This window comes from Accipiter gentilis, chromosome 4 (assembly GCF_929443795.1).
Source record: "Accipiter gentilis chromosome 4, bAccGen1.1, whole genome shotgun sequence".
NCBI lineage: Eukaryota > Metazoa > Chordata > Aves > Accipitriformes > Accipitridae > Astur > Astur gentilis.
In genome coordinates, this window is record NC_064883.1 from 39,620,290 (window position 1) to 39,635,213 (window position 14,924).

General features: G+C 39.4%; 1 protein-coding gene across 3 annotated transcripts in view; it reads right to left on the reverse strand.

The window, feature by feature from the left end:
• Positions 1–14,924, reverse strand: part of DPP6 (dipeptidyl peptidase like 6) — a 575,931-nt gene that overhangs the window by 472,279 nt on the left and 88,728 nt on the right. The window contains exon 1 of one of the 3 annotated variants that reach the window (XM_049798778.1): positions 12,543–12,589. The exons of the other annotated variants lie outside the window; for them this stretch is intronic. Within the exon in view, the coding sequence (XP_049654735.1) occupies positions 12,543–12,548 (6 nt within the window). The 5' untranslated portion in view covers positions 12,549–12,589. Of the gene's footprint in view, positions 1–12,542; positions 12,590–14,924 lie in introns of those variants that run through there. 3 annotated transcript variants of the gene reach the window in all.

Sequence of the window (14,924 nt, forward strand, 5' to 3'; positions counted from 1 at the left end):
TGCTTTCCCTTAGAGACAGTTAAACATAAGGAAGTGTAGCTTATTGTTCATGCTATAGAGGAGTTTCCATCAAGAGATCTCAAAATGCCCAAGCATCAGTTTATTCGTGCTGCCTCATTTGTTAGTCTGTGCCATTTACACTAAGTCTATCGTTTTACACTAATAAGTGTAAGTTCCTATCAAGCTGCAGTCTCTCATCTTGTTAATCAATGCAACTCATGCTGACTCTTCATGGGGGCCAACCATTACCAGAAAGTGGATTATTATCCATCAGCAAAGTTTCAGCTCTTGATTACTGACCTAATTATTCCATTCAGCACATGCAACTCAAAGGGACAGGATAATGTAGAACTGTTGAGTTCTACAGGTTCAAACCATTTGTGTTGTAATACTCCAGGCATACCAGACAGTGTGTCTGTGTGCTAACAAGCATTGCACTCTTACAAGAACCTTTGCACATTTTTATACTATTTGCTATAGCTGATGATCTGCTTACATCAGGAAGCAGATAAATGAATATTTCTTTATAAAAGTTCTAATTTGGGGGTATGTAGATAGCCCCTTTTCCCAGTTTGCCTAAGAAAATTCATGGACTCAAGAGTCACAACTGCTTTTTCACTGGCACAATTATTTTATAGTTATAGAGGTAAAAACAAGACAATAATAATTTGGCCAATATGTACTAATTAAAACCAAACAATCACCAGTAAAGATGAGGAATCACTCTTTGTGCAGCCTCCTCAGCACAGACTTCATTTAAGCATGCTCTCAGAGTAAAATACAGATGTAGAAGTAATTTACATATTCAGTTACAATCCCTTGCAATTACCACCTAATGTTTATCCAAACCCCAAACTTCCATAATTAACAATAAATTTACATGTATATCATCCCTGAATTTGCCTAGAGAAATGATATCATTTAATAAGAGATTTTAAGGTAGTGGTGTAAGAGTGTGCTAATCAAATGTTTGCTTCTTTCTCAATATACTCTTCTAAAACCTATCCTTAATAATAGCAAAGAGGTTTATCACCAAGAGGGCCATTTCATTAAAAAACTAAATATGTGACCACTGCATTTTTTCAGAGATTCTTTCTCATACAGAAAATGCTGAAATCCAACCCCAGACTACCACACTTCAGAAAAGCATCTGTACAGAGTAACACTAAACATCTCTTCTATATCATATACTCCAGAGAATAAAAAAGCATTCTGCTAGATGCCTATCAGAAGCTGCTTTTAACAGTGAGGTGATACGTAAGTAGTGGTGTTATCAACTTGTTCCCTGGGTTGCAATAGGCAGGGAGAATGAAAGCTCACATCAGTTAAGGTTTGTCTCACATTTCAGAGATTTAAAGTGATATTTGCAGTTTTCTTTATTGCTAAGGGATCCATCATTTCAAAACACTGTCGCCAAATGCTATGGATCCTTTCTGGCGACAGCCATTGGCATGGAACCACTTTGCATTTAAGCTACCAGAGAATCCCTGCTCAATAATATACAGCCCTAATTGTTAGCATTTATAATTTTTACCACAGCCATACCTACGAGGTCTGACCAAGCTCATGATTTCATGACATTTTATAGAAAAGAATGAGAAACTGTCCCTTCTCTCAGAATAGAGTTTTCTTATGCACAGCTGTATGAGGGCCAATATCAATATGCATTTTATTATCTGCATTGATGTGAAGTCCTGAGGCAATAAATACTATTGCTACAGACCTTTCTAATAACCTCCATTTTTATTCCTCTGCCATTGCGTGGGAACAGGGATATAGAGGTTAACGATGATGTCTTATTTTTTTTCTGAAGTGATGATTTAAATTGGGGTGGACCAACCAACCTTTTCAGGGCTGGTGACTAAATGTCATGCTTAAGACCCCTTCCTTGTAGTACATGAGCTTATTATTTAGAGCTCACAGCAAGAAGTTCTATGATCCATGCAGGGGTATGGGGCAGTGCATGGCTGTTGGGAGTCACACACTACCCTAGAATGAAGCAAATGTGGCAGACCAGAAATTATCCTCCAGGTCACTGGGAATAGCTGTCAGAACTGGGATTCAGGCTTAGCACTTCTTGCTTTGCAATCTCATCCCAGAATCAGCCCTGGTCCTGCTGCACATCTTGTGGCACGTGTTGCCAGCTGGACTGCAGAAGCTGTCGTGTCAGTCTGAATTAAAAAGGAAGAATGCAGTCATTTTTGATTGGGACACCTCAGTGATTGTCTTGATTTCACCTAACACCTACAGGTCTATTTTCCAACTTCCTTCTTTTGTCTGCTGTCCCTATAAAGAGGATACTACCCATGAAATTACATAGAGCTAACATTGTCAACATTACCAGCATCTTTACATTCCATAAAATCCCTGCAACAACAAGTGAAAGCTGAAATGATAGAAATACTGCTGTAGTGAACAAGAAGCAAACCCCTGCTTTACTAGTAAGCCAGTAGCAATGCTACTTGAGATTTTCTTATTACTGTCAGATGGGGAGGTGGATCAGAAAAAGATAGGGACAGTAATGTGATGTTCAGTGAGGACAACTTCTCTCTCCTCTGATCCAGAAACTGAGCAAAGGATGGTTTATCCACTGTGTAGTCCTCCGGTGTCTCCTCTCCAGCAAAGAGCACCAGGAAAAACTGCAGAGAGTCTTCCAGACACCCCAGAAGAGAGAAACAATTGTGGAAGCAAATACATAAGGAACCTTTGACTGTTCACACAAATACTTGCACTGCTGCCTGGACTTCCTCCACTGTGTACTAATACACTATGTGCTCAAGATCTCTCCACCTCTGCCTCTCACATCTTCTGCCTCCAGGCTTCACTTCACACCTACTCCATTGCTTTGCTTTTAGCTGAGTCCCAGCTGAACAAGCAGAACCACTGCAAAACGTCCCAGAAGCTATTATGAAAGTGCACTGCCCTGCTCTGTGCATATAAGACTGTCTTAATGCTTGTATGAAGTCTAAAATGTGGACTCCAGACCTATTCCCCACAAATCTATCTCACACAGACCACAGGCTTTTAGGGTAAGAGCTGCCTATTCTCTGTGTCTATAGTGTCTAAGATACCAGGGCTCTCTCCCTGGTTACTTGGTAATAAATGCAACTTTATTACTTGCTAACAAATGAAACTGATAATAATAACGTTCTTCCCCTGAGACAAAATATCTGTTAAATCTACTAGGAAAAATGAACAACCTCATTTTAATATCCTTGTATATAGAAAGAGCTCCTTAATCAGCAAGAAGCTTAAATGAGGTATTTGCTTAGCAGGAACACCTACACAGGAACTGATTTTCAGCAAATTGTTTGAGATGGCCCTCTACTCTGGATAATTTCCAAAGTGATTACTCCATCATGCCCGAGGCTGAGGAGTAGGACATTACAGGTACTAACAGGTACCTGTGTCCTCTACATTACAAGCTGTGACATTCAGATCAATTTTCACACTGTATCGCATCTCACTTACAGCTGCATTTGGGCTTCAAAGCCAACCCATTTCAGTATTCAGCTACATGGGGAAATTAACTGCTGTGACTACAAAGCAGAAAAAAAAATACATGGCTACAGATAAATTAATATTGTTCCAGTGCATGTACTCTAATCTGGAATAAAGTAATTTTCATTCTGAAGTAATATTTATTCTGAAATTAAGAACACGTAGCAACAGAAGTATAATTAATCTTTTATATTTACATTGCTTTTTATTTGCAGAAAATTAAAGTTCTTGCAGCCTTGATTACCCTGCATTTCTACAGTGACCAATTAACCATTGATGCATGTGTCAGCATTCACCCTGGTTGCTTCCAAGGTAGCCACACTGCTCACTAATTTGGCAGCTCCTACTTATTTTTCTTCTGTTGAACACCCTTTACCTGAGAAATAGGCAGGAAATTGAGACATATGCACAGGTAGTACGCACAGAGTTATCCAGGCTGTTGCCACACTGTACTACTCTGCACCATGCATACCTTGTGGGCTACCGTGAACTGAGCCAGTTCCGTCTGTTTACATTACTATCACTGCTAATTTTGCCTTGCAAGCAGAACTACTAGTTCATGAATCAAATAAAGTACAGTTAAAAAAACCAAACCAAACCAAAAAAATTATCATCTTTAAACCCAGAATTTTCCCCTCTCCCTTCGTTAAGCCATGTTTAAGCTCATCTAACACCATACCAACACTAAACAGAGAGGTTCTTTCTCCAGCCTCTTTGCTGCATGCTTCTTGTTGGCCCAGATGTCATGCTGTCTGTGGCTCAGTGAATCAGATCAGCTCGTTCAACCAGCCAGACCCAGAAGAAGAAAATTATGATTCAGTTTCAGCTGGATCAATGAGCTGATATCACTGGACATGCACACTACTGCTGAGCAAGGGAAGGCAAAGTACCATGCAGCTGTGGGAGCAGGGAGCAGGAACATGGGAGATGGTTTTAGACTGACTTGGACTGCAAAACTCTGCACTGAGTGCAGTCATTCAAACTGATTCTTGGGAGTCTGACACTTCACATGTGAGGTGGAGGAGGGAAGAAGCAATAGGGCAGGAAAGTACTTGGATGTGCCATAAATGGAGACTGCCACTGATCACTTCAGTCAGTCACTATCACCCCCCCGTTCCTCCCACCATTCCCTGTGCTGTGCCAAACACTAAATCAAAACTTCAAGCAGAGATCTGAAACAAAGATGGTCAGCTTCTTCTTCAGGGAGTGGGAACCTCTTAAGAGTACGGAAATGGTAAGTGATGACTACATGTGAAAATGATAATTGATAAACTAGTTACTGTCTAACACTCCTAGTCTGGACCTCCTGGTGAAGAGACACCCTGAGGTTCATGTACTGATCAGCTGTATCACAGTTTCACCTCTGGGCCTTGAAAAGTGGAGGGTCACAAAGAGAGGCAGGAGAACCATTTCCCAACTCAGACATACTTGGCAGATATCTATTTACCACATTTTATTTTCAGCCTTCTTCCACATAAGATTTCAATGGCGTTGGCTTAAGTGCTCACTATCCATAAAGAAAAACTAAGATGCTGCAATAAATCACTCCAGAGAATGAAACACTTATTAAGGATAGGAATTATCTGATCAAATGTAGGTACTGTAGACTTCTGAGCTGGCCATCCTCAGCTTCCTTGACAGCCAACAGCCTGTGAGGCAGGACTCCTCTCTTCGTAATGTAGATATTTAAAATAGGTCAGAGGAATTGTACCCTAAAAATGCCAATTTCTCTCCACTGACTATAAAGGAAGCCCAGAATAACTAACACAAATGGAGACATTCACACTGTAGATGACTTGTTGGTATGTGTCTTGCTCAGGTCACCTCTTTGGTGACTTAGTTTCCCTGTTGGATAACCAAAATGAAGTTATTTATTCTCCTTTGAAAAGCAGCTTTATCTCTATGGACAAGAAATATCACAGAAGTTAAATGCTTTTAAGAAATTACCTTTTCTGTTTTACTAAATGGGCTAAAATTAATTGTATCTAGTTACAGGAAATTAATTTCTTGAAATCTAAACTGAATTCCTCACAGGAATGATTTAAATGATTTTCATAAATTGGTAGTCTGGTGACCTTTTGCCCACAGCACATTTCAAAGTTGCTTCTACCATGTAATCAGCATACTGTAAGAACCGAGTAACTCCTGTTAAAAGGGAACAAAGTTCAAAAAGACAACTAAATAGTTGAAAACACAAAGGGAGGTCTGATGACCTTTTAGTCACTTCTGATGTGAAAAGAAAATCCAGATTTACGTTTCTCCCCTAAACTCTGCAGCTTTTAATGAACAGGTTTGAGGAGTCTAGTTCATAAAAAATATGGAAATAAGTTGTCACTCACCCTACCGGGGACAGGCTTTTATTAGACAAAGACAGTGTCATGCCCCCAGGAGACCCGTGCCAGACAGCCCCAGGAATCTTTCTCTAATTTATATTTGAGATGACAGGCTGGGATTTCTGCATCACACTCTGAGCAGAACCACCTGCTTCAATCATGTTGGGATCAGCCACCATCTCTCTGTGCTCCTCCATCTTCCAGCACTTAATGCAACAAGAGTAACTGCCTTTGACATCTCTAAGCTCTTTCACTCCAGGGATACCTGAACAGCGAATTGATTAAAATGACGCTAGGACTTAAGCACAAAGCATTATTTAATCAGACCCCCAAAAGGAACAAAGCACAGAGAGCAAAAGAGGAAAGTATTAAAAAATTCCTGAGTCTTACTCACATTTATTCTCCTTGTTTAGTCTTCTTTTTAAGTTCCCCTCAGTTTAGCTAACTAATTCCAGCTTGAAGAAGCAGACCATCCTGCTTCTAACATGCTCTCTCCACATCGTTCTTATGAATTTGCCAGTCTTTGTTCACTCAAATCTGTCCCAGCCTCTCTTACCCTATTGAAACATCCTCCCTTACTAGGTCAAGAGGACCATGGCACTAATTTCTAAAAACCACACAATGACAGCTTGATTATGGAATAGGACTGTCCACACAGACCATTACTGCAGAATAGAGAGTAAGGTTTATATCTACCCTGTAGCAACTCTGCAGTAACTCCTCTTTGTAAACAAGCTCTGTGTTTTCTCTCATCGCCAGTTCTCAGCATTGCCCATGCACCTGGCTGGGCCCGAGATGGGCCAGGTATGCCAGGCCTGGGCCCAAGAAATTAGTCCTTCGGGGCTTTAGAATTGGTTATTCTGTTCTAGGTGTCTCCTTTACACCAACCTCCTTCACAAGTTACCCCACATCAATTTATAATTTCAGTAAGTTATGAAACAATAATACTGACATTTCCCACTTAGAAGAGACATCTTCAAAGCTAGTGCTGGTTTTCTGGAATTGATTATGCTGGAACAATCAGATCCTCCTCCTCCTCTCTTTTTGCTGGATAAGGCTACAAGCATCTTTAGAGGACCTAGATTACAACATTTAATAAAGGTAATACCTAAACTATAAACAAAGCCCTTGAGCCCAAAGAAAGAAAAACTAAAGCTCTGATAGCCCTAAAAACCACAATGAGAGAACACCACTTAACCTTTAGTTTTGACTACACCTAGGAAATTCCATCACCTCTGGGCCATTACTGCTGTGCCGATTAGATCCGCACTCAGCAGGGTTACTCAGGATTGTGGATTAAAACACTAGTGCCAGCTGATAGTTCATCATTTGTAAATGAACGAGTGGGACACTTTTAGATTTCCCAGTGGAGGCTAGGTCCTTAAGGCTGCTTTATACCTTATCAGGAAGGAAGGGGAAGAAAAAAAAAAAAAAGCACTTTGCTTTGACATCTACCTTCAGTGATACGGCACTCTACTCCCCAGCAGGAGGCCCAACCTTGTAAAACAGATTGTACTGAACAAAAAAATTCAACTGTCACTTGAAAATGCTGAAAATTAGACATTAATGCTGTGGTAGAGAAATTATGTCTTTCTTTAGCATTGTATGTACATCAGACTTAAGTTAATCTCATCAGTCAGTTGGCTGAGAAATGAAAAGCTGGGTTTGAAATACTGAAATGGCTTTAGTCAGAGATGTTTGTAATGGACTCAAAAATACATGTATATATTCACAGGTATATATCTATATATATGCACACACTTAGCAATCGATATTTAAACTCTTTAAGAGAAGAGAAAGTCATTCTCAACCTTTTCCATTTATGAAAGTAGATTTAGATACTAACATGCTGGAAATAAGTAATTATTACTAATTTTGATAATAATTGCAACGTCATGATTATTTTTTAAGCTTGCAAGTTTTTTGATAAATTTGAACTTTGTAAAAGAACGTTTTAAAAGAATAAAAAGTATTTTCAACAAATTAGGACCAGACACAGGGAACATTTAATCAACCACTGTATTAATGAAACATGCTTTTAAAAAAAATTCACATCCAGATGACTGCTTTCAAACTGGTAGATTTCTTGTTAGACCTGAATTTGCTCAGCTCTGATCTGTCTTCAGAGTGATGATTTCCCATTTCCTTGTTAATTCTTTTTCTGACACTATAGTCATTTTGGAGACTAATTTTTGCTACCAGTTGGATTATAAATCTTAAGTTATGAGTTTTTTGGGGCAGGTACCATGTTTTCTTTGTGCTCTGAGTGCCATGGGAGTCCTGGTCTGTAGCTCAGCCCTCACAGGCACTGAAGTCATACACAGTCATTCATAATTAAAGGCAATGATTATATCATGTCCCACATCTCACAACATCTTTGCTCTAGCTGTTCAGTCAGGCTCACCAGTTAAGAGAATTTTACTGAGCTCAAAACAAGAGCTCTCACAGCAGTGTCCAACACACTAGCAGCTCCTCAGGACTTTGCAGCCCCTGGCACCTTGTGCTGTGTGGTGGAGCATATCTTTCACCATCGTGCTGGAGAACACGCCAGTCCCCCAAGAACAAGCAGTGGAGATAAGTAAGGACTTGGGGTTGAAGAATGGAACAAAACCCACAACAGAACACAGAAGGGGCAAGTGAGGAAAGAGACCAAGGAATTCTTGTGGGCAGCCATCAAGGGAATAAAGATTCACAGGGAATTGGGGTTGGGGAGGATGGGAAATTCATTTGTACCATCCAGTCCCATACCTTTTCCGAGACAACAATTAGACCCAGGTTTGCTACTGTTTTAACAGAAGTAGTATGTGGTTCTTGGGTAAGTCAGACAAGGACAGATTAATTCTCCATCCACAAGGAACCCTTTCCCGATCTTCATCTTTAAACATCTTGAGTGCCTCTCCTTATTCTTACTCGTCTCTCCTGGAAAAACCTTCACTCAAAGGGAAACTGCCAACATGTAAATTTACACCAACCTCACTTCCTTTCCATCAAAACTAGTTCAGAATGTAAAAAGCTTGGTGAAAATTTATAATGTTGAGTAACACTGAAATATTTGTTTTATCCTCCACCCTCAATATTTTGTTCTTTTGCTTGTTACTCTTTGAAAATTAAGTGTATTTTTGAACCCTGTGTACTTCAGCCTGGTGCCTTCTTTCTCTCTCAGAAGATGTGGCAGCAGGAAGAAGGTTATGGCAGCCACTGTTGGGTTGGGACATCTGAGACCCTCACTTAGGGCTGTGCCCTACTGTGCCAAATGCTCTACAAACCATCGTCAAACTAGTAAACGATTGCCAATATGAACGAATACTCACTTTGACCCTTTGGGGACCCTTAGCGCTAGTCAAGCAAAGGAGTATCACAACACATGCCTATTTTATCTCCTCCCAGATGCAGATTATGGCAACTTGGCAGAAAAGAAACTTTTTAGGCTGTCAGTGCAGATCAATGAAGGGATCATATGACATGGTGGTCTACTGTGCATTCAGAAGATGGTTTCTTTGCTTAGAAGCAAATTAGCCAATTTTTATGTTTCAGGGGGTTTTGTTTGGTTTTGTTTTTCTACGTACACACAGCTAACAAAACCAGCTCGCACTAACAAAACCAGCTAGCTTGTTTTGCCCAAACCTTACACTTCACTCCACAGAGCTCTGACATTGCTTTGCTGTGAAATTGGAGCTGTGCTGAAAGAGGATTTGGATCCTAGCATGGAACTCAAATCAGTGTATCAGAGTGATAAGACCTAACAGCAGTGAGTAAGCTTCTGCAGTGATCTTCTAAACCTATCCTGTGGGCAAACTCTGTTCTACTTTCAAAAGTCTATTGTAGCTGTACTGAATGTGGGAATTTGGAAACAAACCACAAGACTTGTGCCCTTATTTGCATGTTAATCCCTAGAATGCTTTTCCATGTCACAGCTACTTCATAGCTTGCAGATATTAGTGTCAACTCTTGACCTCAGAGTGAAAGTTCAAGGCCTTTGCTTATGTGTGCACTGGACTCTTTCTAACATGCAAAAACATGTTCTAGTTCTTTCCCCACATTTAAGTTCTTTGGCAACACAGTTTTAAGTACGTCGCCAAGAAATGGCACTGGTTGCACATCTCTGACAAATCACACCAAACTCTGTTATGGCAAAATAAAATAAATCAAAGCATCTTTCTCTGAACAGTGCACAAATAATGTTCAAAGCTCAAAAATGCAAATGAAATCACATTTGCTATTAGCCTTCTGATTACAGGCAAAAAAGCAAGAATCTTTTGTTGCATAACGTGCTGGAAGAGGCCCAAACTCTTCTTTTTCTTCCTTGGAGAACTTCCCTTCTCTCAGACTGAGTAAGCAGGCAATAACTAGGGGAGCAATGACAGGGTATTGTGCTTCCCTTCTCTTTCTTTTAGCCCTTATTTGCTCTAGGAAACCTGGGTTGGCTATCTTGAGTGTCCTGGCCTCCCACTCCATAGCAGCTTGATAATCTTAGGTGAGGGTGATGCTATGCCTTAATAACCTCAGAGGGCAGTGTGCTTCTGCTTTCCAAGTCCCAAGGGTCTCATTAGAGGATCTGCTAAATCAGGCTTGTATAGTCTGTCATTAACTGCAGAATTTAATTAGTCTAAGTTTGAGCTGATTTGCATTTAGGAAGGACTGAAGCTTGCTGAGTCGTTGCTGTTACCATGCTGTGTTTATCTTTTCCTCTGTTTTCTAAGGGGTTTTTTACAGTACGTAAAGGTCAGGGGAACAAACACTCTTGGTGCAAAGCCAATCCTAAAGATGCAGTCATACTGGGGACTTAGATAAATGCTTACTAGTAACAGAACAGACTTAGTAGCAATACTGGAGTATACCTCCCCCACATACCAGAACAGCCAACAGTATAATCAAAAGAAATTATGAGAAGGGTAAGATGATGGAGCTCTTGCATTAAGACTCTGAAATGCACCCATGGGACATGCATTTGCAAACTGCTTATTTAAAAAATACAAGTTCCCCATAACCATAATGTCATTGAGAAAATGCCCGATGACTTCAATGAGAGCACTGCTAAGCCTGACACTTTTGGTAATCGCATCTGTGACGCTGAACTGCTGATCAAGCTTTTTGCTGTCTTTTAACTACATCACCCTGGATGAAGACTTGATAAAAAACATCCCACTCTGTTCTCTCACTTTTAAAGTTTCAGTGATCTTGCCTGCAGTATTAATATGGTTTATATGCTGAGTATTGGCAAAAATAAGTTATTTCCTTCAGAGTTCTTGCAATGTCACTGGAGAACAGGAGCTCTGCTGCTGTAGCAGAATGCCTCATTTCCCATCTCACCGGGTCTCTACCATGACAAGTTCCTACATCAGTTCTTTGCACAACACCACAGATCTGAGAAGCCCGGTGAAAAGCTTTTTCTATTCTCATTCTAAACACAGCCAAACATAATCACTCTGTGCCAAAAGGAAAAGACTGCAGCTGGTAAGGAAATTAAATTTACTCCAGATCTTCCAGTAATGCATTATAGCATAAATGATGGAGGGATAACAATCAAGACATGCATAAAAATGTCTCAGAGAGCACTTTAAAAGTTTAGGGCTTTATCTAAAAGAGCAAAAACCCATCTAGTAACCACGGGGGTTTTTTTGTTTGGTTTTTTTTTTTTTTACTTGTGGATGGATTAATAAGACGAACAATGTATTAACAGCACCAATACGAAGTTTACTCTCTAGTATTCATTTATCACACAGCTCTTTTGAATCTCAGTAAATGCTAGGTCTTTTGCCAGTTTTTTTTTTTAAATGGAAGACTGTAATTTCAAAGACCAAGACTTCCAAGACAGCTCATAAATTTTTCTTCAGTGCAACCCACCCCTTACTGGGCCTTATTTCCCAAAAGTGCAGAGATCCTCCACCAAGAATCTTTAAAATGTCCTCTTGAACACTGGAAAACAAATGCCTCCTACAGAAATCACTCCTGTAATTCTTGCTTTCACACTATTATAGTAAAAAAGTTGTACATTAGAACATAAAAAGAATCGTGCCTCACTTTTTACCTTTGAACATGTTTTTCATCAGGATTTCTCAACTGAACCTGCATTAAAAAGCTCAATCAAAAATCCAGAATATCAAAATTACTTCACTGTCTTTGGACCCAAATAGCTAAATTCATACTCAAAAAAACATGTTGATGTTTCCTATTAAGTGAATATTAGGTCTACTGGAGAAACTGACAGAATTTCTAAGATATGACCGATTTGTGGAAATTTTTTCACCCTCTCTAAAATTGCTTTCAAGCACCTGGAATGCATTGCTAAGCACTATACAGAAATGATCCTGTTTAGCCTATTAGATTTCAATTTCAATTGGAGAAAAATGCATTTGTGAAGTATTTATATACACAAAGAAGCATAACATTAACTGCACGGTGGAGATGCTATCACTTAGAGCCACTGAGTGCCTCAACTACAAATTAGTGGATAATTAATTTAAAATAGTCCTGTACTAGAACACAGAATAAAGTAGTTGAAGGAAAAAACTGTAATAGTTCCCATGGTAGAATTTTCTTTATAGGAAAGACATGAATATTACATCAATTTACTCAGCAATGAAATATTGGAACAGGTTGTAGGGTAGGGTTGACCTTACACAATGCAGGGCCTTAAGTAAGATTTAGAGGCCCAGCGCAACATTAATCCCAAATTTGCGTCAGCCCCACCTTGAAGTCCTGTCTTACCTCCATCTCTACTGTCCTGTTTCCTGCCTCTTGACATGCGTAAGTGAAGTCACTAGCTCCTCTTTTACAGGGTTACAAGCAATCAAAAATGATTTGATACATGCTTTCGGGTAAGAGCTTGAACACAAGCAGTTCTGGCAGAGCCACAGTCCCTGAAGCTGGAAAAGGGGGGGAGGGTTGGACTAGCGCATCCCCAAACACTCGCTGCATCACCGTTGTGTAAGACCCGCGCTGGTGGCCTGCAAACCCTCACCCACGTGAGCATCTCTGCACATGACATGCTCCCCAGTGAGTTCCAAGTACGAAACGCAGATGCAAGTTGCTCAGGCACTTAAGCATTTACAGATTCAATGCCTTGGCTTTCGCCTAGGCCTCAGGTGAAGAAAATTATGTCTGGTCGGGACCAAACTGTTTCAATTGCATATTTAACCTTTCAGTAAGCAAATTGTTTCTTATGGAACAGATTTTTTTTACATAATGCATTTCTCCTTTCTAAAATTTTCTTTATACATCTGTGTAGAAACCCATTGCAAGTTTGCAATTACAATCAAGGGGTAACTTTCTACATGGAAAGAATTTTATTACTTTCAAGCTCTTAGGCAAATATACTTGGGTTTGTCTTTTTTTTTTTCCCCTCCGTTTACTGAGATACTAACGTAAGTTTATTTTTGGTGATTAACTTTAGGCTACTTAAGGTTTTTCAGCATATTCAAATATATCTGCAACCTCAGTCCACACACTTGGAAAAAAGAATGTATAGATCAGTAGCGAATAATATGTATGCATTAAACAAAATTCTTCCTTCTTGAAGTATACTTCATGTTTCCTAAAGCCCCACCGACAGATCACTCATATCTCAGGTAACTGTGCTCTTTGCAGCTGCTTTGCAGCATTTTGCAGGAATGCTAGGGGCACAAACCGCGTGTTTTCTGTGCTATTCCAATGCCACTGAAGAGAAACAGTCACTCATATTAGAAATTTTCAACTGCCTAGGTACATTCTTACAGTTATTTAGTTATTTTTCACCTTTAAATATATTTTATTTAATTTAAAAATGTTATTTTTAGTTTTAAAACTAAAAAGAGGATTCGTAGTGGAGGATTTCTTTACAGTGGCAAAAGTGCGTAAATTTCATAGCAATTTTAAGTTACTGCGTGATGTCCCATAGCCTTCCCCAATGACTCCATTTGTATCATTATTTCCCCAGGAAACAGTAATCTGTGACTGCAATAAAGTACATCAACAGCTTTGCATTACTTTACAGTAGTGTTGCTATTAATGTTTTTCACGTCCTAATGATGAAGAGAGACTTCCTGTAGTAAAAGCTGCACGTATATAAATGTAACTAAATTAAAATTGCTGGAAAGCACACCACTGTTTTCCCGGGAAACTAAAAAAAAAAATAGTTTAAAAATAGCCTTAATAAATGACAAACAACTTTAATTAAAAAAAGAGCTTACAGCCCAATGCTCCTACTGCCTGTAATAAAGCTGTAAGCGGTAAGCTACTTCCTGCAAACAAGTCCTGATACAGCCAGGGCTCAAATTTTCAGAATGATTGTATCATCCAGACTGATATTAATTCTGAAGAAAAATCGGCACTTCTGAATTATTAAGGAAGACTGCCATTGAAGTTTTCATTGAACATCCGTATCCTGAAGCCATATAAATGTCACAAAAAGCCACAGCACTTTGGCTCTGATTCAGCACAATTCTTAAGAGTCAATCAAACACCTCTATATTTAAAGTGAAGCATGTGCATAGTGTTCCCTGATGAATCAGGCCTCAGATTCCAACTTGGCTTTATGAATCTCTGACTATCATGTTTCTAAGCAGAACCTAGGGCCATAAATTCCACAGGAAAATGCTTACAGACCTCACAGAACCTTCTTGGTCTATATAGAGGTAAAAGTACTACAGATTAAACTAGGATGTGAATTTATAGTCCATTTACTGTCCCATGCCAGTTCCTTAGGTGAACACTTGGTGCCCTTGTTCATTATAACTTTAAACACTTCCAAAGTATACTGTTTAACAGCAAACAAAGGTTTTCTTGATAAGGACTAAGGACCTGTTTACACTGAGATTCTCAGGAAGATACATGTAAATTTACTTTGCGGATGGATGAGTTATGCCACATTAAATATCTGAGAGGATAGTCCTATAGCTTTAATTTAAGGTAGCTTAATCCATTTCATGAGTAAAATAAAATGAAATGAAGGCTACTTTAATTCTGAATGAGAGTTCTGTGTGGCTTAAATAGCTAATTGATAACTATTTAGTTAATTCAGATGAACCGTGCTGAGGAACCCCAAGCAGACGAGCTCTGACAATGTCCAAAGAGAAGTAAGAAGGGGCAGGTGGTCTTGTATAAATGTTCCCC